The 22,421-nt window shown below is 55.7% G+C and overlaps 6 protein-coding genes and 1 pseudogene across 6 annotated transcripts, besides 1 other annotated feature; all 7 read left to right on the forward strand.

Annotated features, from left to right (window-relative positions):
* Positions 1–1,674: 1,674 nt before the first annotated feature.
* Positions 1,675–1,998, forward strand: LMXM_31_2995 (conserved hypothetical protein; the record flags this gene model as incomplete). Its single annotated transcript, XM_003878101.1, has 1 exon — positions 1,675–1,998. One exon carries the CDS (start codon positions 1,675–1,677, stop codon positions 1,996–1,998), a length of 324 nt encoding a protein of 107 aa, XP_003878150.1.
* A 390-nt stretch (positions 1,999–2,388) lies between these two features.
* Positions 2,389–3,570, forward strand: LMXM_31_2998 (annotated as a pseudogene).
* Positions 2,389–3,570: a sequence feature.
* Positions 3,571–4,672: 1,102 nt separating this feature from the next.
* LMXM_31_3000 (conserved hypothetical protein) lies at positions 4,673–5,881 on the forward strand (the record flags this gene model as incomplete). Its single annotated transcript, XM_003878102.1, has 1 exon — positions 4,673–5,881. One exon carries the CDS (start codon positions 4,673–4,675, stop codon positions 5,879–5,881), a length of 1,209 nt encoding a protein of 402 aa, XP_003878151.1.
* A 731-nt stretch (positions 5,882–6,612) lies between these two features.
* On the forward strand, positions 6,613–9,255 carry LMXM_31_3010 (conserved hypothetical protein; the record flags this gene model as incomplete). The annotated part of the gene is made up of 1 exon (XM_003878103.1): positions 6,613–9,255. One exon carries the CDS (start codon positions 6,613–6,615, stop codon positions 9,253–9,255), a length of 2,643 nt encoding a protein of 880 aa, XP_003878152.1.
* Positions 9,256–11,809: 2,554 nt separating this feature from the next.
* Positions 11,810–14,137, forward strand: LMXM_31_3020 (conserved hypothetical protein; the record flags this gene model as incomplete). Its single annotated transcript, XM_003878104.1, has 1 exon — positions 11,810–14,137. The coding sequence occupies one exon, from the start codon at positions 11,810–11,812 to the stop codon at positions 14,135–14,137; it is 2,328 nt and encodes a 775-aa protein (XP_003878153.1).
* A 679-nt stretch (positions 14,138–14,816) lies between these two features.
* On the forward strand, positions 14,817–15,806 carry LMXM_31_3030 (putative chaperone protein DNAj; the record flags this gene model as incomplete). Its single annotated transcript, XM_003878105.1, has 1 exon — positions 14,817–15,806. One exon carries the CDS (start codon positions 14,817–14,819, stop codon positions 15,804–15,806), a length of 990 nt encoding a protein of 329 aa, XP_003878154.1.
* Positions 15,807–18,524: 2,718 nt separating this feature from the next.
* On the forward strand, positions 18,525–19,451 carry LMXM_31_3040 (protein phosphatase 2A catalytic subunit,putative; the record flags this gene model as incomplete). The annotated part of the gene is made up of 1 exon (XM_003878106.1): positions 18,525–19,451. The coding sequence occupies one exon, from the start codon at positions 18,525–18,527 to the stop codon at positions 19,449–19,451; it is 927 nt and encodes a 308-aa protein (XP_003878155.1).
* Between the last annotated feature and the right edge of the window lie 2,970 nt (positions 19,452–22,421).

Here is a 22,421-nt window from a genome sequence, read left to right on the forward strand (position 1 = left end):
CACAGTCAATCAATTGATCATATCCTCTTCTCGTTTCATTCTCTTATGCCATTTTGCACTATTTAGTCATCCTTATTGCCGCACCGTAGCTGTGCGGGTGAGGTCCTTGGTATGGCACTGAGAACACGAAAGGCGATGAAGGAAAGGACTGGTCGCACGAGCAGCTTCTACCGCAGCGCGCTTGGCGTGACTCTTCTCGTAGCCGTTCTCTGTGCTGTTTCGATGAGCTGGTACAGCTCGCATACATTGTCTCATACGCTGAGCGGCACATGGAGCGCCGCAGACGACAAAACTGTCGTCGCTATGTGCGATGGTGGTACCACTTGGAGTGGCACATGCTCCTTAGAGTCGGAGGACTTCCGTTATGAAGGCGCAGTGCTAGCCTCCCCACTGAGCGCTGGTGGGTGGACTGCTGTTCTCCGATCAAATGCTGGCTACGCCATTCTTCTGAGGCACAAGGAAGGGGCCCTAACAGTTGTGTTGGAAGACGTTGGAGGTGCTCTTCGCAAAGCCGAGTACGTACGCAGCACTACACGGTCAGAGGATTTTCTGACTGCCTTGCGAGTGAAAGGGAAGTACATTGGTGCGCTGTTTGTGATGATAGGCACCTACAAATGGATGAAGGTGTCCTTTTTTGGTGCACCGCTGCGCCGTGCGAGGCGTTTCTGACATGATAGCAAGCTGTTGCTTTACAGTCCTCTGCAGGGAAACATAAGGAAGAAACCAAAGACGCGCAGCCAAGGCAGTATCCTGTGCGCTGGTGGGGGAGGGGGCACTTTTACGAGCGTTTGTGGGGTACTTTTGGGCATCGTAGACAGCACCGGCGGCCCGGCATTGTAGAAGTACACCAGTATCCTCCTCCTCGTCCGCAACGTGCATGCTTGTTTTGATGGCCGTGTATCCTTGTGCCTTTTTACATCCACTCTTCCCGCTCGCGTTCTCGATTGCCTTCCCCTAGCTCGATACCGAGGTCAAGACAAGCGGTAGCGCTGTCTTTTCTCTCTTAGCGACGCATAAGTCGATTATTCTCTAGGCCTCGCTTTTCCGACAGGAGTCTTCGCCTCATCATACCTGAAGCGGTCGCAGTGGCCATGCAGAGCGCTAAAAAACGAGAGGTTTGTTACGAGACGCGCGACGCGTTCCACAAATGCCTTGATACCCTTCCCGAGGACCCGGAGAAAGAGTGCGCTGCTCAAAAAAAGTTATTTGAGCAATCATGTCCCAAGAGTTGGGTGTCCTACTTTGAGAAGCAACGCGAGCGCGAGGTGATCTTGCAGCTTCAGGTGGAGCAGTACAAGGGGCGGTAGGTGGTGGGTACTCTCTGTCTTTTCCGACATGTGTTTGTCTGTGTCACATTTAGCTGGAGTTGTCTCTGGTCACAATCGAAGTGCGATTCTGAAATCTTTAGTTTTCTCGGTTGCTCAACTTGGGCCCCTCTCTCCGGCTCGGCAGCAAGCTTCCGAAGGCGCACTACTTGTACACGCGGGTGACAATCGAGTTGTCTGCTTTGGTGTATGTGCTGCGGCAGTTAGCTCGCTCGTTTCACTTCCAACCCCTACCAAATGTTGTCCTCTCCCTCTTTTCGGTCTGGCTGCGGCTCCCTCCCTTTCTCTTTCCTCTCACAAGTCACACACGCACACACGCACACTCTACTAGCCAAAAGCAAAAGAAGACATGAGCACGCAGGACGAACGATTTGTGGGCCGCGTGCTGGAGAAAAACTACGAATCCGTGTTCCAGGTCCGCACGATGGGATCGCTACTGGCGGGGATTGCAGCTGGGGTTCTGGGACTCACGAACTTCCGGGGCCTCTTTTTCTTCATAGCTTGTGCTGTCGTTACGTCCTTTGCCATCATGGCGCTCAGCTGCGGCGGAAACGCGCACAAGTGCTTCCCGAAAGGCACATCGGAGCTGTTCTCTGTACAGCAACTGCTGTCAGGCGCCATGACATACATCCTTGTATGGACGGTGGCGTACGACGCCATCTACATTTTTTAGCGGCACTCGGGCAGTTGCAAGGAGTGCGCGGATACCTCTACCTTTTCCTCGTGTTTGTGTGGAGCTGGATTATAACGATCTGAAACTTGGCGTACATCAACTGAAAGGAGGGTGGGTTCAGTGGAACGTGGAAGACCACGGTGTCATGCTGAGCACAGTCGCATCGGTAATGAAGGCCGAGCGAACTTGTGGGTGGGGGTGAATGAAGGAGCGCTGCTCCACATGCGGTGACGAGGAGGTGGATGCCCGCAAACAGCCCTGTGTCTCTCTGTTCCAGCTGAAGTACTTTTCAACGTTGCACTCGTGTGTATTTTACTACCCCTACTTCACCAGCGTTTTCCCCTCCATGTTGGGCACGTCCTACGTTTTTCCATGTTGCTTCTTGAGTGAATGCTTCACACACGCACTCGATATACCAACGTGACCACAAAGGACGTCAGTGCACGTGTGTCCATCTTTTCATCTTTTACTCTCTATGCTATACAGAATACTATAGACTGCCAGCACGCACTCAACAAACACACGTTGGTATCCGATGCTTACGAGGTTGGAAAGGGCAATGTGGTGCCGCTCCTTTGTGTGAAACATAAGCTGCACCTCGGCACATTACTTCACGATACGCTGAAACACACACAACCACACACAAACCGGTATACACGTGCTCCCTTCACAGCCCAACATGAAGCATTTATTGGCCTTGCGTTCTTGTTGCCAGCTCCTATCGCGGCGCGCATCTTGGTCATCCTGACGTGTCTGGCCGGAACCATGGCCGGGCTGGTTCTCTGAGTCTTTTCACTTGATGCAACTCGGCTCTCCGGCATTTCTCACACCGGCGACCCGGCTGAAGCGGAGGATTCAAGGCGGCTGCTCTCAATTCTCGAGAAGGCTCACTGGCTTTTGATTGCTTTCCTCACGTGGAATGACCTCGCGCTTGAGAGGCTGCCGTTGGCTCTCAGCACATTTCTTCCGCCCTTAGCATTGATTGTCCCATCTGCCGCGGCCACGCTCCTTTTCTGCGATATTCTTTCACGGTCTTTTTTCTAGAATGCATTCGAGGTGTCCGCTCTCTTGTCTCCCTTTGTTTGTGTTCTCACGTGTATCACTACCCCTGTGGCATGGCCGATGAGCCCGCTGTTGGGTGGTGTTGTGGGCGACAAGGATGCCGTCTTTTTCCAGCGCCGCGAGCTGCGCGACGTTATTCGAATACAACACAAGCTGTGTGAGCGGAAAAGGAGAAAGCGCGCGGAAGTGGAGGAGGCCAGCGTCGAAAGCCAGGAAAGCGACGAGGAAAACCTCACCAAGGGTGGGATCATGCTGATGCGCAACGTGCTCAGTTTGTCAAAGAGCACTGCGAACGACATGGTACAGTTTCCAATCGAAGAAAATGTACAAGTGGGAGATCGCGACATCCTCCTCTTCCCATACGTTATTGTAGAGATGTTCGCCAATGGATACAACTTCATCCCAGCCTACGAGAACGCCGACGCCCCAGCAAGCGTGACGCAAATCCTCATGGAAGAGATGCTCATCGTGTTCATTTACCGATCCACGTCGGAGGGCGTGTGTGTTTGAAATATGGAGCTGGTGCTGCTTCAGTGCTTCAAAGGCAGTACCATGTCCACTGAGGTCTGTGTTCACCTCGAAGGCATTTCGCTGTCCGGTGCTGCATTCGCAAACGAGACTGGTGACAAGGTAGGTTGGGCTGCTGACGTTGAGGACCGTCAATGGGTAGATTCACGAGACGACGCTTCAGGCCGAGATGGATCCGCGCGGCCAGTCGCCGATGCGGGTGACGGTGCGCTCATGGAGAGGCTTTTGGCGAATGGGCCAGTGCCCCATAAACGTGAGCAGCCGAGCCAGGACCTTGAACGTCAGTTTCGCCTTAATCCAAGCTGAACCTCAAAATGAGAGGTCGGTACGGCGCGCCGCCTCGGCTGAGCGACTCAGCACTGTTGTGAGCACAGGCGAGGCGTCTCCTCTACACCAGTACTCAATGAAGGCTGCCGTGTGAGCTTTTTCTTCCTTCACGGTGCCTCAAAGAGGGTATTTCGCTGGGCACCTCTATTTTGGCTTCATGGATTGGTCTCTTACTTTGACGGAGGATCAAGACACTTTTTTGTTTCCTTTTGCTTGCAGAAAGAGGCCAGGTTGATTCTACAGGGTCAGAAGCGAAAGTACGGCCCAGCCGAAGGAGGCATACGTGACTCGGTGCGTGGTAATTTAAAGTGCCGGATGAGCTCTCTCTCGTCTCGGGCCCGCCTCATCGTCTCTCTCACTCACGAAGGTTGCACGGGGCGCGGTGCGCACTAATGCACATTTCAGAGTCGGTCGGACCTCACGACACGGCGTTTCACGTGGTTCTGTTCTGCATCTCATTTCCCCCTCTCTCCTGTATCTTGTTTCTCCCCTGCTCTCCGTGCTGTTTCTCTTACGCATCGATGCCGATGTGCGAGCATAGGTGCAAATTCACCGAGTTAGCGTCCTTGGGAAAGTTTGCGAAGAGGTGCATTGTGGGTAGTCTGGGGGAAGGAACAAGAAAGGGTATCGTGGTCAAAGTTGCCGCGCCCTAGCGCCATCTTCTGCAGGGCAAGCTGCGCCCTTACCTTCTGTATTCTTCACACGCACATGAGCATCTCCAACAAAACTCACATACACGGTCTCATACACTCCCCCGATGGCGAACGGCTACAGCATACTCGGTGTGCCGGTCGACGTGTCGATTTGGACGTTGATGGTGATTATCACGGGGCTGGTGGTGCTAGCGGGGCTGATGGCGGGGCTCATTATCAGCGTCTTCTCGCTCGACAAGGATCGGCTGAAGGTGCTCGCACAGCGATCGGAGACAGTGGAGGGGCGACGCGCGCGGCGGCTGCTGCTCGTCTTGCAGAATCCGCACTGGGTTCTCGTTACTCTCGTCGTTGTCGACTCCGCCGCAACGGAGATGCTGCCGTTGTTGTTCAATGTCCTTCTTTCCCCCGTCGAGGCAGTCATCATGTCTGTGATCCTGCTGGTCGTCTGCGGGGAGATCATACCCGAAGCAGTGTTCACGCATCACGCACTGGCGCTGGGTTCAGCGTTGACTTATCTAGTGCTGGCGCTAATGGTAGTCACAGCACCAATATCGTGGCCTGTTGGGAAGGTGCTAGACTGGTGCGTTGGGAGCCGATCGGGTGTCGCCTTTAAGCGTGGCCAGCTACGCGAGGTGATCCGATATCGGGCCGCCCAGCTTTATGACATCCATGGAGACGATGACGACGAGACCGCACCGCCGCGGGAGAGCAGCCTGGACACACGAGAGCCGCGGTCGATGCACCAGCTTGAGACCCAAATAATGCTCGGGGTCTTGAGTCTATCGGAGTACGTCGGGTCCTCTGTGTTGAAGAAGGGCATTCGGGCAACTTTCACTGTCCACCTTGACGCCGTTGTTAGCAAGCGGATGGTACAGAGCATGGTGACGCACAAACTAACTCACATTCCCGTGTACAGCGACGTCGGAAACCCATCTAACGTCACGCAAGTGTTGGAGCTTCGGCTTTTGCTCTTCTTTGCCTACTCCGAGGAAGGAGCTTCGATTCGCATCCGCGATCTCCCACTCTTGCCGCTGCCTCGGTACAGTGCAGACACGCCGTGCAATTTGCTTCTGGACTACCTCCGTGCTTCTCCTCTCCAGGTAGCCGCGCTCACGAGCTCAGATAACGCTGCAAGAGTTGTTGGCATCATCTCAGCATCGGATGTAGTGGAGCTTGTGCACAAAACCTCGTTCGATACCGCCTACGTGGAGTCTCACCGGCCGCAAGGCAGTGTCGTGCAGTCCTTTCGTGCGCACAACGCCTCCATGACTCACGAGACAAACCAGATGTTACTGAACGACATGAACACGTGACGCCAAACGTGGAGCGAAGTCGCGTCTGCATGGTTTTGTCTAGTGTGCTTCTTTTCATCAATGTTGCCGCTGCTTTCCTACTTGGTCACTCGACTGTACTGGCGTTTACCTTTTATTTTGTGGTTGCTCTCTTGCGCTTCCCTCATCACGTACCGCTGCCTCAGCGACAGCTGCTCTAAGGCTCGAAATATGGCGAAAAGAAACCCAATCAGAATATACACTGTTGCAATGAGAGTGTTTTGCTGTGAGAGGGCTTGGCGAGTGGTGCCTTCTGCCTTTGTTGCGCATTGGTGGCCGAAGAGAGTTTCCTCTTTGTCTCACTCGAGGCCGAGGCAGACGTGATCGCTCTCATCGCTGAAATTGCCCTGAGGATTACCACCCGCCCCCTGCAACTCTGTCTCTCTCCCTCCTCTCTCATTTCACTCTCGTCCCCCCCTCCCTTCTTTTTCTCCCATCCTCTTCCCAGTCTCCCCTTCCCCGACACACGCGCGCACTGTCTGAGATCCACGAAGAAATCACGAGGGCCTTCGCACTTCCCCCCCCTCTTTCGTTTTCCATCTTTTAAAGCGAAAACGACTACGCAATCGCTTTTTATCCCCCACCTCCTCTGTATCATCATCAGCAACAAAAAGGCAGGACAAAGACACACCCCGACGGACCGCTACCTCTTCCGTTTTTGTCGATCCGTCTCGGTGTGTGAGCTCATTGCCAGGTGGTTGTCGTAACCGAAGATGTCGACTCGCAACGGCCGACGTGGCATGGGGCCCTTTGGCGCCAACAAGCCGATTGGCGTGCAGATGAACCGCAAGAACCTCCGCAGCGTGCGTGAGGTGACCCTGGACCACTACGATGCCGAGTACATGTATCTGCGCGAGAACGAGCTTATCAGCTTTGACTGTGACGTGAAGATGGAGCAGCTTCTCGTACTTGATCTGTCCATCAACGAGATCACCGGCGCCGTTGACTTCCTGAAGCGCACACCCCATCTTCACCACCTCTACATGACCGGAAACAAGATCGACACCCTCACCGGGATTTCCAACTTTGCCGCCATCGAGACGCTCTGCCTCAGCGACAACGCCATCAGCTCGTTTGCAGGTCTTGAGAACTTGCCGAACCTGCGGGTGCTCTCGCTGAACTTCAACAACATCACAAGTTTCGAAAGTTATCCGGCCCTGCCTAACCTGCACACACTTAACCTGGTGGGCAACCCTGTCACGGATGCCCCCAACTACCGTTCCATGGCTATCGCAGTCAACGGGGTGAACCTCGTCTCCGTGGACGGAAACCCTGTGCAGGTTGAGGAGCGCGCTGACGCGGATAAGTACAAGGGCAAGGTTGTCCACTGCGTGCGCGAGGGCTTCACGGTAGAAGGCGAGAACCCGGAGAAGGCCGCTGCCGCCTTCATGGTGAAGATGCAGCGCAACCGCCAGGACGCCAGGTACCTCCAGCTGTGCTCCATCAACCTCGCTCCTGTTTCGGAGGAGGGCGGGGACATCATGGAGGGGGACCCAGTTGCACTGTCGCTGTGCATGCAGGATGTGCGTCCGTACGCGCAGCGCACCACCGAAGTTTTCCAGTCCAGCTACCTGTACCCCGTCATCTTCAAGGTGTCCGGCGAGGCTTCGGAGGTGTTCGTGGTGGGGTCCATGAACAACTGGACGGAGCCGATAAGCCTCGAGCGGTGCGTTGAGGGTGACGAGGTGTACTTCCACACAACTCTGTACCTCCCCACGGGCGACTACGAATACCGCTACATCGTGGACGGTGTGGAGAAGGTTTCTGAAGCAAACAGCATGCCCTCCAAGTACAAGCAGGGCTTCTGCAACATCTACAAGGTGGCGGGGCTGGAGCCGCAGGAGGAGGATCAGGACACGATCCTCCACATCCGTTGGATGCGCAGCTCCCCGAACGGCTCGTATGAGGTGATTGAGGACGAAAACACGCTCACCTACACACCGAAGACGGCGGACATCAACTGCTGCCTGCGCGTTGAGGTGCTGGCCTACGTCAACGGTGAGTTTTCCTTCCTCTACTTTGACATCTCGACACCGACCAAGCCGGCCCCACCACAGTGCCCACGTCTTGAGGTGACCGGGGTGCCGGTGGAGGGTGGTCTGCTGGCGGCAGAGGCAGACTACTTCGGCGGCATCGAGGGCAACTCGTCTCTCGTGTGGTACCGGATCTCGCCAAGCGGCGATGAGGTGACTGTGGACGTCATGGACCCGTGGGCGGGCTATGAGGTGACTCGCCACGATATCGGGTGCCGCATCCGTGCCGAGTTCACACCTGTCCGCAACGACTGGGCCGCCGGCGAGCCCAAGTCCGTGACGACGGACCCTGTGATTGCCTGCTCCCCGGAGTGCCGCACCATCAAGATCATCGGCAGCCTGGCCGAGGGCAGTCAGCTGACCGTGGATGTCGAGTACAAAGGCGGTGAGGAGGGCAACAGCTTCTACCAGTGGCTGCGCAAGGCGGGCAGCAAGAACGATTACACACCCATCTCTGGGGCCAACGGCACCAAGTACGTGGTAACACCAGAGGACGTGGGCCAGTACCTGGCCGTAGAGTACACCCCGGCCAATGTGGAGGGTGTTGTCGGTGAGACATGCCGCTGCGTCTTGAACAACCCGATTGATGCTGGCGTGCCCAGCGTGAACCGCCTCATCATTGTTGGTGAGCTCATGGAGCAGCAAACCCTGACCCTCGAGTATGACTACAAAGGCGGCCAGAGCGGCGCGCATATGATCCAATGGTACCGCCGCGACAGGAAGCGAAGCCATATGACGAAGATCGGATCGCCGAACAGCAACTTTGTGACGCTGACCAACAAGGATGTGGGGTGCTCGATCGAGGTCTCGGTCACGCCGGTGCGCCACGATGGCGTGACGGGTAAGGTTGTGACTGCAAAGCGCGCCGGCACCGTGGAGCCGTGCGCGCCGGAGCTGAAGTCGCTCAAAATTGTGGGGGACCCGGTCGTGGGCAAGGAGCTCCAGGTTGAGGTGGAGTACTGCGGCGGGACGGAGGGTGAGTCGATCGTAAAGTGGGAGATCGAGGATCTCCAAACCGAGGAGTTCAACGTCATCGCCGCGAATGCGAAGACGTACACAGTGAAGGAGACGGACGCGAACAAGGTGCTCAAGGTCACCTACACTCCCGTGCGCAGTGACGGCGAACAGGGCGTCTCCAAGACGCGCTTGGTGCAGATGAAGGAACAGGAAGAGACTCCAGCGGCAGTGGAGCCTCAGGCGGATGCTTTACCGACTATATCGATGTCCTTGACGTCCTCGGCGCAGACGTCGCCGCCGCATATGTCGCTTACGTCGTCCGGGGAGTCGAGCATGAGTATCTCGCTTCATGAGATCGCCGCCTAGCTGGCGCAGCCGAGGGGCGATGGTGAGATTCGTACCGAGGCGAAGACGCATAAGTCGGACGAGAACATTCACGCGTGCACAGAAATGATTGAGTGGGTGGGATGACCTGTATCGATGTCCACGCCCAGCTGTACTTGTTGAGCTCACCACTGCCGCAAGCACGACCATCGCGGTGGTGTGTGTTGAAAACACAGGTAGTGCGAGGCTACACTTCTTTGCTCGTCGCATCTGTGTATGTGTGTGTAAGCGTTTGCGTGTGAGAAAGCAGATAGGGCTCCAGCCTGGTGCTTCTACGCTCGTGGTAGGCCACTCAACGGTTTTATTTCTCGAAAGGCCGAGGAAAGGCGTTTCGCCCGCTCTCTGCGTGCACTGGCGCGGTAGTGTGACGCTAGACAAGCACAGTGAGATGTGGATGTATGTCGGACTGCACGAGGGAGCAGCGACGGTGGAATGCCTCGACCGCTTTTTTCTCGTTGTCGCTTTGATAGGTTCTGAAGGCTCCACCCTGCTCTCACCTACCTCTCTCCCTCCCCCCACATTCGTTGATGAGGGACACAAGTGTTGGGCTGGCAACGTTGCCTTTTTTTTTGCCCTCTCTTGCATGTGGGTACACATTTGTTTGTTTGTTCTCTCCCTGTATCGCTGATGCGGAAGCTCCGCTTTCCCGTATCGACTCTTCTCTTGCGACAAAAAAAAAGAAAGATGAAACGAAAAGAAAAAAGCGAATAAAGCGGCAACTCCAGGAACACGGAAAAGGCGCACTGTATGGACATGTCTTGCCGTTTTTACGTTTTCTGCACTTTTTCTTTTCGCGTATCCTTTACGTCTCTCGTCTGTACTGTCTCCTCGTGGGTTCTTCTTTCGCTATTTGCCTTTGTCTTGATGTACTTCCTTTTACGTTTTTTAACGTTCGACCTTCCTCTCCTCTTTCTCCTCTTCCTTTTGGATTTGTTTTTTTTGTCTTCTGGGCTGTTGTTGGCTGTGACGCAGTGACCCGGTTGTGGTTGATTTACGTGGTGGCTTGGAACGGAGGATCCGCCGCGTTATACATATATATATGTTTCATATATGTTCAAACTACGGTGACCAAGGCGGCGTTTTTCTTTGCTTCTGTTTCCCTCACCCTCTGTCAAGCTCAGTGGATCACGCTGGTGAGCGTCGCTTTGCTTGTTTATGTAATGGTTTCTTGCTCTCCATATGTCTAAGTGGGAATGTATGCATCCGCATACGCTTTCGATTGAGGGAATGCGCGTGCTTTTTTTCCTGTACCCCCCTCTCTCTCTCCAGAGCCGGAAAGTGAAAAAGGACTTGATCGGTGAGGATAATGACTGACTAGATCTTGTGTGCGTGTTGTCAAGGAACGGAAGGGAGGAAAGAAACCGAAGGGCCTTGTACCAGTCATGAGTCGTCTTTGGACAGCGATGCCAAGCGACGCTCTCGGCATCTATACATTCTGTGTATCTCGCCATTGGGATCGGGTGTGTACATATCGCCGTTTCATTTTCGTTCTTTTTTTCTCGAATCCTACCGCGTGGCATCTCTCCCAGCTCCAGCCAGCATGAGACGAAAGGGGATAGGAACGTGAGGCACCACAGGTGGCAGCAAGGAAGGGCAGATGTATCGTTCCATCCGTTTATGTGCAGGAATCCAGTTGACACGCGCTCCTCATCGGCCTCTGGAAGCTGGCGTCTGTCTTCAATTCAATCACTGCCCATATGAATATGTGTTTGTGTGTGACTGTATTGTCTTTATTGCCTCATCTTCTCTCTCGCTGTTAATGTTCTTGTGAAGGTATTTTGTCTTCGTTTTTTTTTTGTGACGCTATAGATAGGATTTGTTTCTGTATGGGCTATGTGCCAGAAAAAAACGATCAAGGAAAGGAAACAAGTAATGCAGCAGTTCAAGGGAGACACCTGGGGTCACTCGGACCCGGTTCTCCACTCTTCCTCACGGTGCGTCTTCTTTACAAGCCTATATGGGAGGCCGTTGGGCACTTTGTTTTGGGCCTGACAATGCTGCCGTGCGATGGGGACTCAAAAGGACTGCCAACTTTTGCTTTTGTGTTGCCTGAAGGGGTATCTCTCTATGAGCAGCTACGCGGCGCTTGCTTCTTCCATGAACATACAGGGTCGTGAGTTAGTCGGTGCTTCCTCTCACTTTAGGCTTCTTGTGCCGTATCTTTGATTCTCCCTATCACCTCCTAGCTTTCTTTCGTTGGGGCTCTCGGAATGGGTGCAGCGATCCATAAGCTGACGTGTCGTGATACTGTCGAACATTGCCTTTCGCCCACGATCTTGCGAAGGCCTTCCGTTATGGGTGCGGAGACGAGGTGAGGGGACTGATTGTTCTTACTCTCTCGGCGCTGGACAACAGTAGCTTGGCGAGTCGAAGACGTCCGCTGCGGCGCACTCACGCGCAGAGACATCCCCACCACGGCAATCACTCCAGCAACCAAGGATTGTGAGAGCTGCAGCCTTTTCTCTGTGCATACGCTTTCTGCCGTTTTCTTTTGGATGTCCTTTACCACTTCTATCTCCTATGTGCCCTTTTCTACATGCTGCAACTCTCTCTGCTTCTTCGTGGTGCTCTGTGCATTTCGTACCGCGCACTGAAAAGCGCCGCAGTCGCGCCTGTCGCCGCAGCGGAGGTGGCAGCCGCTAGCTCGAGACTAGGTGAAGCATGGGAGGGTAGTATCGAGCGCGCTGAGGCTCTCGAGAACCTCAGCAACGAGGTGTTTGGCCGAGGAAACAGGCATTTGAAAAACGTGGAAACGCTGACGGCTCTCCCGGAAGGTCTGCACTCTTTCCCAGAAGTGTGCTTCATTGGGAAGCCAGGATGCGGCAAGTCGAGCCTTATCTCGTGTCTTCTGCATAATCACCGGCTGGGCAAAGCCGGGGCGACTGCCGGCACTACGCGACTTCTGCAGTTTTTCAACGTGGGCGACGCGCTTCTCTTGGTGGATACGCCCGGCTACGGTGCCTGGCGAGGTCGTGAGGTGGGACAGCGTCTAGCGGAGCAGGCCAACGCGTTTTCGATTCTGTTCCGCTACCTGACCTTGCGCAACGGAGGTAATCTCAAGCGGGTATACTGGCTCATGGAGTCCTCGGCGCGGACGCCAGTGTCCTTCCAGCCGCGTGATGAGGAGCTTCTAACTTTTCTCTCCCGGGAGCGGATTCCTTTTAGTGTCGTGCTCACCAAGATCGACCGCCACTGGCGCCACTACGTCGAGCAGCAGCAGACGACTGACCGAGTAGGAAAAGATGGCCTCGTACATCCAAGGCACAGGCGACCAGAAACACACGATCAGGGCATTTTTACGCGCACGAACCTGCCTCAAGACGGTGTGGCACGCAATATGCAGGAAGTGTATGAGTTTCTAGGCACCGATCAAGTACCGATTCTCGGTGTAAGTGCCAACCGCCTACAGCCAAACCGTTCGCGTAATCTGGAGCTGCTGCAGCACGACATCGTTCACTACTGCACGCAAGACCTGCTGGACTCAGAGGAGCTCTCCTTTCGCAACATGCACAAGCTGAGCTACGCACCACCGACGGCTGATCGTATTCATGAGGTTCAGCTGCGATACCCAGTAGAGTCCTTCGTGGTTCCCGCGAACAACAACGTGTCATTGGCGCGCATGGTGGAGTACCACGAGGAGATGAAGGCACAATTTCGCGAAAACAACGTATCTGCGCGGCGTCTCTCCGCCAAAGATGTGGCGGCGTGCCATCTAGAGAGCGTCGCGAAGCTGAAGGCAGCCTGCCATCACGATGCTGCAGAGCGAGAGCGCGCGGAAAAGCTGCTTCCCACCACGACCTATCTCTTCGAATCGACCTCGACGGCTCCCGCTGCAACGTCGTTGGCGGTGCCAGGCGATATTGCAGGCCTGTTGCGCGCCAGCGAAGAGCAGGACACCGTTACCGCATCGGTAAACCGTGTAGGAGGCCTTCCTGAGCGATGGAAGGAATGCGGTGACCACAATGCCGAGGCGGGCGCGGCTGACGTGTGCGCTGGCCGGCGCTTCCGCGTGCGGCCGCTCCTCACAGACGAGAGGCAGACGAGCCAAGACTCCTTGGAGGATATACTGGAGCGTGCGCGCGATGAGGAGGAGCCGAAGCAGAACGTTGCAGGTAGCATTGCGGGCAGAGGCGAAAAGACCGCCAACGCAACCTCGTCTCCGCACCGTGCCCATGCAGGCGTCACCTTGTCGTCTAATACGCTGAGTCCGGTGCCAGACGAGGCTTCGGCACCTCCGCCGCACCGCGTCGACGCTGTGCTCCTGCAGGAGCGGCCTCTCGAAGCACTTGCATTGCCCGGGCTGCTCGACCCAGATGCTCACTACGTCACCGCCATTGATGGAACGCCGATCCCGCGAAGCATGATTTCCGTGTCCGTGGAGCAACTGGCTGTGAGCAAGGATGATGAGCTCGCCCATTTTGCCACCAAGTCGGGCGCTGGCGCGTACGAAGAGCTACTTCTGGCAGACCAAGAGAAGGGCAATGCGGGGTCAGACCTCTTCATGGAGACGAGCGATGTAGCGCATCTTCCTGAGGAGGTACAGACACAGTTGATGGAGTCTCGTGGGCGTCTCACTCGCTCTGCAGCGCGCAAGCAGAAGGAGCGATTCCTTGCAAAGTATGTGGAGCGGAAGCGAAAGGAGCGATCGATCTACATGCAGGCAGAGGGATACATGTGCCCGTGGCTAGGGAGGTCTGAGAGTCGGAGCGTGGTGCAGGGTGTCGCTGGCTCGTGTGGCACCGGAAAAGGCGGGACTGTCATGCGTGATCTCAAGCAGAAGGGGTTCGGTGGTAAGAGCTACTCTGCGCGGACCATGAAGAACAGAGGCCGCGCCACGAAAAAGACCGGGTTTTGGGCTGCGTAGGGTGTACACACTTGTGCGTGCGTGCGTGTGTGTGTGTGCTTGTGTGCGGTGTCGGTACAGCGCCTTTCTGCTGGGCGCTCTTGCCTAGGCTTTCAGACCACCGCCGCGGTCGGCTTTATTCACGGAGTCGAGAAAGAGTTCAAGGCGGTAGAATACACGTGTATATCCCCAGCGCACTGAACACCGGCTATTGAAACTAGAAGAACGCGAGGGGAACTGAACATTTCATGAGGGCTTGCCGTGACAGTCCTTTGTCACCAGAGAAGTGACTCTGTCGGCTCAAGGTGCTACCGTTGAATACTGTCTTGAAGCGCGATACCCTCCAAGTCAAGGGCCTCTGTTTCATGTACACCTCAGTTTCCATCTCCGCCTCTTTCCCCTTGTCGCCTTTCGTCTTTGCTACTGCGCCTCGCATGTTGAAATGGCTGAGCTTCGGCAGACGTGCGTTCGCACCGTCTGGGTTCCTTTCAGAGTGCCGAAAGCCCCAAGGTGCACTCAGCAGCGCCCCTTCCCTTCCTTTTTTTTCGAATCCACCCTATACGACACCGCTTTGCTGTCCACAGACACTCAACCCCTTCGACGCGCGTTTGCCAGTTTACCTCACAGTGCTTCCGTAGTGCCGAGGCAGCCCACTCTTTCTCTCCCTCATTCCTCGGTGTCCAAGAGGACAGCCCATTAGATGAGCGACGACAGCGTTTATGCACTCAGAGGCACGTCTGCCCTTTATGAGGTGCTCGGTGTCTCGCGGAACGCCACGCAGCGCGAGATTCGCCAGGGCTACTACAGGCTTGCGGTGCTCTACCACCCCGACAAAAACCCAGAAGGGTCGGATGTCTTCAAAGAGGTTTGCTTTGCCCATGGAATTCTCTCTGACCCAGAGCAGCGCGCCTTGTACGACAGCGGTACATTGCGTGCCGAGCTCGAGTCGAAGGCGCGTGCCCACGGCCCTTCCATGGACCCAGGTGTGGAGCTGAGTCCAGAGGACCTGCGTATTTTTGTGGATCGCATACAACAGACGCAGGAGGCCAATCGGCAGGTGCAGTCGACCTTTGAGGTGAGGCGCGAGGAGGAGATGAAGCGAAGGGCAGAGTTTGATGCCAAGAATCCGTCCTTTAAGGCGGAGTATGAGCAGGCGCGCCGCCTGCGACAGCAGGGCTGTGGAGGCTCCACCTCTGCAGGCCATGCATATGCTTCCGCCACTGCAGACCTATCAAAGACAGTACCACCCAAGGTGCGCACTTCCGCCGAGGTTCTTGCTGAGCTGCAGCGGGAAGAGGAAGAGCGCCTCTATGGCAATCCTGCAATCGGCTCTGTCAACTTAAAGAGCAGCAGCGTAGCTGGGAACGATGGCCTCTCTACGAGGCAGTACATGATGTCGCACTATCGCGCCGCTCACAGCGAAGTTAGTGGAGGCGAAAGTCTCAGCACCTCCTACAGCGGCGGCAGCGCCGCAGCCAACCTGCGCCTCCGCCAACTGCAAACCACTAGGTTGCCATTTGTCAGTGCGCAATGCGAGAAGCCTCAATACAGCGAAACGATTAGTGCGACGGTGCAGGCGTATGCAGGCTATGACTACCTCACTTTCGTTGAGGGGGGTAGTGTAGATCGCGGGGAACTGGCGGGGGCGATCATGGCCGACGCCTTGGGCAACTACGACCGACACCACTGACACTCGCAACAACACACTTTTCCTTTGAGGGAACAAGAGTGGACAAGCAGAACGCGGGTAAGTGGTTCGATAAGCAGTTAATTTTTGTTTCCTCTCCTTTCTCTCAAACTGTGATGGCGGGAGGGCGGCACCTCGGTGCGCGCGCGATCAAGGCCCAGCAGCACCCACCTGGCGGAGAGGCCTGGCAGCCCCCTTACGCATGCCGATGCCGAACCACCCCTCATGGCGACAGGGTCGGGCACCCACAACGTAGGAGGGTCAGAGTGACTCATTGCTAACGATGTCGGCGGTGAGGTGCTGGATGGCGCTGCGTCAGGGAGGGGCCCGCCACTGTGCGCACGCCTGCGCCGTCCGCATGGTGGGCGAAGCGTCAGCGTGACCGGGGCGTGCCCCACCCGGTCCTCGCACTGCCCGCGGGTGTGGGGAAGCCTGGGCAGCCTCGGGGGATGCGTCGCGTGGCAGTCAGCGTGGCCGGGGGCGACGGTGGGGCGGCATGCGAGACGTGGGGGGCGGGTGGTGTTTGGGGTGAAGGCGCTGCCCGCATGCCTGAGGCGGCGCATTGCTGCAGCGCGTGTGCACGGCTGCCTCGCAGCCCGCGATGCGCCTCTGACGGGCCGGGGCTTAACGTATGTGTTATAGCAACATGGACACGGTGAGGGAACGCTCTTTTTTTTGAAGTATACTTCTGGACTGCTAAGCGGACGGCGCTCATTCTTACTGGGAGGATGTACAGGGCGCCAGCCTTTTCTTTGCGTTTTCGCGTCCTTTTTCCCTTTATATGCCGTCACGCCGGGCTCTCGAGCGCTCGGTCGCAGAAGGGCACATCATAGGTACGCTGCTGCACACGCCGCTACTGGAAAAAGTCCACCTCAACATCGTAGTAGGAAAATGGAACAACGAAGGAGTCGAGGGCGGCTGTAGAGGCGCGTGCTCAGTCACGTGCGACGATGTGCTTCTCTCTACGGGTTGCGTAAGCGGCTCCTTTCTCTTCCGACTGCGTGCCGGGAGTGTCTTTGAGGGCTCTGCCCCTTCCTACCTCGATGCACATGTAAGGTATATTCTCGCCGTCGTGGTGGAACAGAGAACTTGGGACACAAGCAACTGCTGCGTGTCGATGCAATGCCCAGATAGGCGCAATCGAATGAACAAAGGGAAAAACCTTCGGCTCCAACGCCGCCCATGGATTTCCTGTGGGCTTTCGGTGTATTGTAGTGTTGGGCAGTGTGCATGATAGCAAGGGCGCGTCGTCTTGTGCATGCCCATGCTTTGACTGTGCCGTCGCCGGGAATTGCAGCCGGCAAGGAACGGGCAGGGAACGCTAAGCGAGTGGGCGATGAAATCAACTTGTTCATTGTTCTTATTACGCACAGTGTTTCTCAGGCATGCTCCTTCGCCATCCTCCTCCGTCATCCAGATTACTCGACACTTTTCCCTCGCTTGATGCCCTTATTCTCTAACGGCTGCTCTTGCCGTGTTTTTCTTCCGTGACTGCGCCAGTCTGTCTCTTCCTTTGGACTGCCACCACCGCCACACATCTCTCTGTGCCTTCTTTTCGTTTCTTCTTTGGTGTCCCCCTTCCTCCTCCTTTTTTGTTTGTTAGTGCGCAGAGAAAGGAGGGAAACACGCCCACACCACAACACACCCACAACACATCACATCACATCACATCACACAGACGCGCAGGCAGAGCGAAAGCAAGCAAGCGAGCAAAACGGAAGCAGAGCAGGAGTTTTGAGGTGAAGCAAGAGCGACAGCCAAACAGAGAGGCAAAGCACACACACACACACACATCAAGCATCAGCGAGAGAGTGGAAGAGGGAAAACAAAGAGCAGAAACGGAGAGGCTCGAAGTCGAAGGTGTTGCATCTTCCCCCTCTCTCTACTGTTTTTTTTGTCTTTCAGCTATTTCGCTGTCTTCTTTGTTCCCCTCACTCTTCCAGTTTTCTCTGGCCGGGTATCCTTCGCACACCTTTGTTTTTATTCTCTTCTGCCTCTCTCGTCGTGATCCACTTCTGGTTTCTCTCGTTTTCTTCGCTTTCTACTGTATTTTTCACTACCAAGTCTCCTCCTCGCCGATCTCCGCGAAGGGACTCCAAGAGCACCCTCCCTTTTCTCTCTTTTCAAGCAGAGCGTACTGACGCAAGGAGGGAAACCTCAGCCGAGTGGTAATCCATCACCAGGCGTGAAGATAGAGGAGGAGTAGTGGCTCTTGGACTTTTTTTCCTTTACCCCTCTCCCCTTGTTTTCTGCTCTCGCACTCCCCATTGACTCTCACCAATCATCACCTCCCCCCTCCCATCAGTCCCACCACCACAGCTCTTTTCCCCCTCTCTCGTCTCTACCTTTTTTTTCGTTGTTGGTTGTGCAGTTTGGGGTTTGCCTCCTTTCCTCCCTTGTGTGTGTGTATGCGTTTTCTGTCACGTGTTTCGTCTCGCTTCCTGTGAGTGACCAAGATCGGCGCACCTTCATCCTAGGGCTGCTGTGGCTCTTTGCTTTATACATTGGTATTCCCCGGCCCTCCCTGGTGGTGTTGTCATACACATCGGTCGACCAGCCGCTGCAGGTTTTTTTTTTTTGCCCTCTTCCCCCCTCACAAGTCGCTCTTCTCACGAACCCTTGCCTTGGGGCTCGCTCCTCTGCGTTTCGTTTCTTCTGGCTTGCTGCAGGACAGACGGACGTTCTATTTTTGGCCCTCTCGACCAGGTCTTCGCACGCGACATGTTAACAGAAATATTGGACATTGACGAGCACCTCGCCACCCTCAACCGGTGCGAGAACATCGGCGAGGCGGATGTGAAGCGACTGTGCTTGAAGGCGAAGGAGATTTTCACGAGTGAGGAGAACGTGCACAAGATCCCGGCTCCGTGCACCATCGTGGGCGACATCCATGGCCAATTCTACGACCTCCTGGAGCTCTTCCGCGTCGGTGGCGAGATCCCGGACACAAACTACGTCTTCATGGGGGATTTCGTAGACCGCGGCTACCACAGCGTAGAGTCGTTTCTGTTGCTACTTGTGCTCAAGATCAAGTACTCTCGTCGCGTTGCGCTGGTGCGCGGCAATCACGAGTCGCGCCAAATTACACAGGTGTACGGCTTCTACGATGAGTGCTTGCGCAAGTACGGGAGCATCAACGTGTGGCGCTACTGCACGGACGTGTTCGATCTCTTGCCCCTAGCGAGCGTCGTGGAAGGGAAGATCTTCTGCGTGCACGCTGGTCTGTCGCCATCGATACAGACGGTGGACCAGATGCGTTCCATCCGGCGTAACTGCGAGGTGCCGCACGAGGGCGCCATGTGCGACTTGCTCTGGTCCGATCCGGAGGACATTGACGGCTGGGGCCTGTCGCCGCGTGGCGCCGGCTACCTGTTCGGCGGTGATGTCGTGTGCCAGTTCAACGAGACAAACAAGCTAGACCTCATCTGCCGCTCCCATCAGCTGGTGATGGAGGGATACAAGGCTATGTTCAATGACACGCTTGTGACGGTCTGGTCGGCGCCCAACTACTGCTACCGCTGCGGGAACGTTGCGTCTATTCTGGAGCTGGACGAGCACCTGAACAAGAACTTCAAGATTTTTGAGGCTGCGCCGGCAGAGGCGCGCGAGGCAGGTCAGCGGAACGAGGTACCGGCCTACTTCCTATAGTGGTTCTTACGTCTCGTTGCTACTCCCTCTCTCTCCATCTTGTGATCGCCTCCATCTCATGTGAGGGTTTGCAGTCCTTTCGCCCGCTTCTTCCCTTCTTCTCTTTTTTGTTTTTGCTTCGCCCATCGATCACCTCACCGAACGAGGTGTGTGTGTGTGAGGATGGTGGGTGGGGGAGCAAAGTGATGGAGAGGCATGTGGAGTATCGAGCCATGGGGGGGGGACATAGACGGCACCGTGCCTGTCGCCTGCGCGTTCATGCAGCGGAAGAAAGGCCCTGTTCCTCATCACGGATGGCACACCACCGCTGATAGGTGCGCGTGTCTGTGTGTGGGTGTGTTTTACAACTTGTCGATCTCCTCCTGTTTTCCTCATTTTTTCTTTACCCTTTTTCCGTTGCTCTTCTTTTTCTCCAGCGCCTATTCGTGTCTGACGTGGTTCTCTCTGTATGGCGGAAGACTTGGCTGCGTGTTTTTATATCTAACTGTCTGTGGCGGCGTGCCCCCTGAGGTGTTTGTATCTGTGTACGTGTGTGCATAATGTGTGCATGTTGTTGTTTTCCCTTTTCGTTTTTGTGTGGAGGAGATGGTGGCACGAAGAAGGAGTGAGCAGAGTCACAGCAGTGCCACAGGTTGGTGAGAGAACAAGGCTGTTGGAGGGGGTTCCAAGTGAGGGGTGGGGATGGGGCTGGGGTAGGTCTCTAAAGCAAAGGCAAAGTAGTCAAGCTCACATGAATGTAGGAGGTCTTCTCCATCACACGCCATCTCCCGCTCGACCTTGTGCCGGCTTCCTCTTTCCCGGCCTCCTCGCTTTCAGCGCCTGTGCGCACCTCTGGGAACTCTCTCGTTTTCTCTGTTCTCCTCTCGGACTGTCGTGCTTGTGCCGTTGGGGCTTCCTGCGTCCGTGCATGCTTGTGTGCTGCCCCCACATGTTTGCTGTGGGTTTGTGTGCATGCCCGAGCGAGATCACCTCGTGAGTCGGCACTGCCCCCCCCTTTTACTGTTCGCCTTGTGTATACGTGTCCAGTGGAGTCAAAGAGAAGAGGAGGAGAGCAACGCGAGAAAGATGGAGAGGGCCTGTCATGACAGCGACACACACACACAATGTACAAGAGGCAGAGCGAGGGAGACCGACGCGACGGCTCGGAAGGTCTATCTCTCCTCTCCTTCTACATCTACACCTCTTTGAGCTGATCTCCACTGCTCAGCTCGCAATGTATGCGTATGTGTCCGGCTTGTGTCCGAGGTGCCTCAAGTCCTGCACTTTCTGCAGAGCATACCTGCTGCTTGTCAACAAAAAAAGGAAGGGTGGGTGCCTGCGGATGTGGGCTCTGCCTCTCGCTTCTCTCGCTTCTCTTGTGTGCCCTTTTCTATCTCCGGCCATCAATCAATGTCCGTCAGCTTAATGATCAATGTACATTGGAGTAACGCAGAGAAAATCCAACAAACGTTGCAATCAGCAGCGGCAGCGAGGTAAAAGGGAGGAAGGGGGGACAAGGGTATACCGTCGCAAAGGCATTATCCCGGGCACTGTTGCCGTCCTCAAGCGATCGAAGGTGGCACCTTGCGTTCCTCCTCTCTTGACCTTGTCTTTTTCCTCACTGCATGGCTCTCAAACCGTACAATATCTGTTGTGGCGTGAGTGACCATGGAGGCGTTGCGAAATGGATAACGACACTACGCTGCGTGTACGAGGCTCCGTTTTCTACTCGACAGGTCTCGAAGATGGTGGGGTGTTGGTTGCCGTTGCCTGACGCCGGCAACGCGCACGTCTCAAAATACAATGAAAAGTTGTGCTTATCTCGGGTTTTTCACGGCGAAGCGCTACATCAGCGCCATCAGCACTCCGTGTGGCCCGCCAATCAACTCACTACACGGCATCCTTCGACGTGCAAATTCAGCATTTCACGCCGATCATCTCGCTTTACGTCCGCTGCTTCCCCCCAACTCTTCCTTTGTTTCCTTGCTTTGTCAGATTACTAGAGCTGTACACCGCACTTCGATTCCTCAGAGGGTTTGCCCTTCACGCGTGGTGATCACATGGGCACCTTAGATTAGAACGTACAGCTGCCAACTCCTTCTTCGCTCTCCCTGTACTGGCACAGAGGGGCGGTGTAACACAGCAAAGTATACCAAACACTCATCCACATACACGCAGTCGCACACGCGTTGACCTACGCACACGTGTGCGCGGACTATACGATTGGTCTCTCTTCTCCTTTCGCTTATCTCTCTCTCTGTAGTGGTGCCTTGCCGTATCTGTTTCCCTTCTCGCCTGCCCTTTTCCCTTTTAGTTTTCGTTTCACAGAGTCCGGGATTGAGCCCCCCTCAACCCCTTCGACACACGCAAATAGATAGAAAAATTTGCAGCAGGGGACGAGGGGATCTGAAGATGTTCCATAGAAGCGACGACGGGTCTCTAGAGGCGTCTCCGGTGCACCCGACAGCGACAAGCGAAGCACCGATAACTCACCCTCCCCCACCGGGGCCCAACGTGGTGCAAGAAGTTCGCACTGCTTTCCCCATTCGCGATGGCGGCGCTGACAGCGGGCAAACCCCACTTCGCCGCGCCATCTCCGAAGAGGTTAGCGCGCCTTCACATGCGACAGCTGGCACTGGCAGCGATGCTGCTGAGTCACCCCCACCCAAGGCACCAACACGAGCAGAGGTAGTAGAGGCCAGGCCTGTGGTGTCGTCCACAGAGACTGCGGCACACGTTGACCCCTCAAAGGCCGTCGCCGCCGTTGTCGCGTCGGCTGTGATGGCGCCGGTAGTTGCGGGAAAGGAGGGAGCACACGCAGTCGTTCAGGGAAAGGTGCTTTACACCTCTGGAGAGCCCCGGGCCGCCAACGACCTCCCCATCACTCGCGGGCGAGTGGCGCCGGATGTGTATGAATCTGCGCCTCCTGCCGCTGCGGTATCCGGGAACACCGCAGCAAAGAGGAACGCCGGGGCCAGCGGTGATGCGCCG

This window comes from Leishmania mexicana, chromosome 31, assembly GCF_000234665.1.
Source record: "Leishmania mexicana MHOM/GT/2001/U1103 complete genome, chromosome 31".
NCBI classification, from domain to species: Eukaryota; Euglenozoa; class Kinetoplastea; order Trypanosomatida; family Trypanosomatidae; genus Leishmania; species Leishmania mexicana.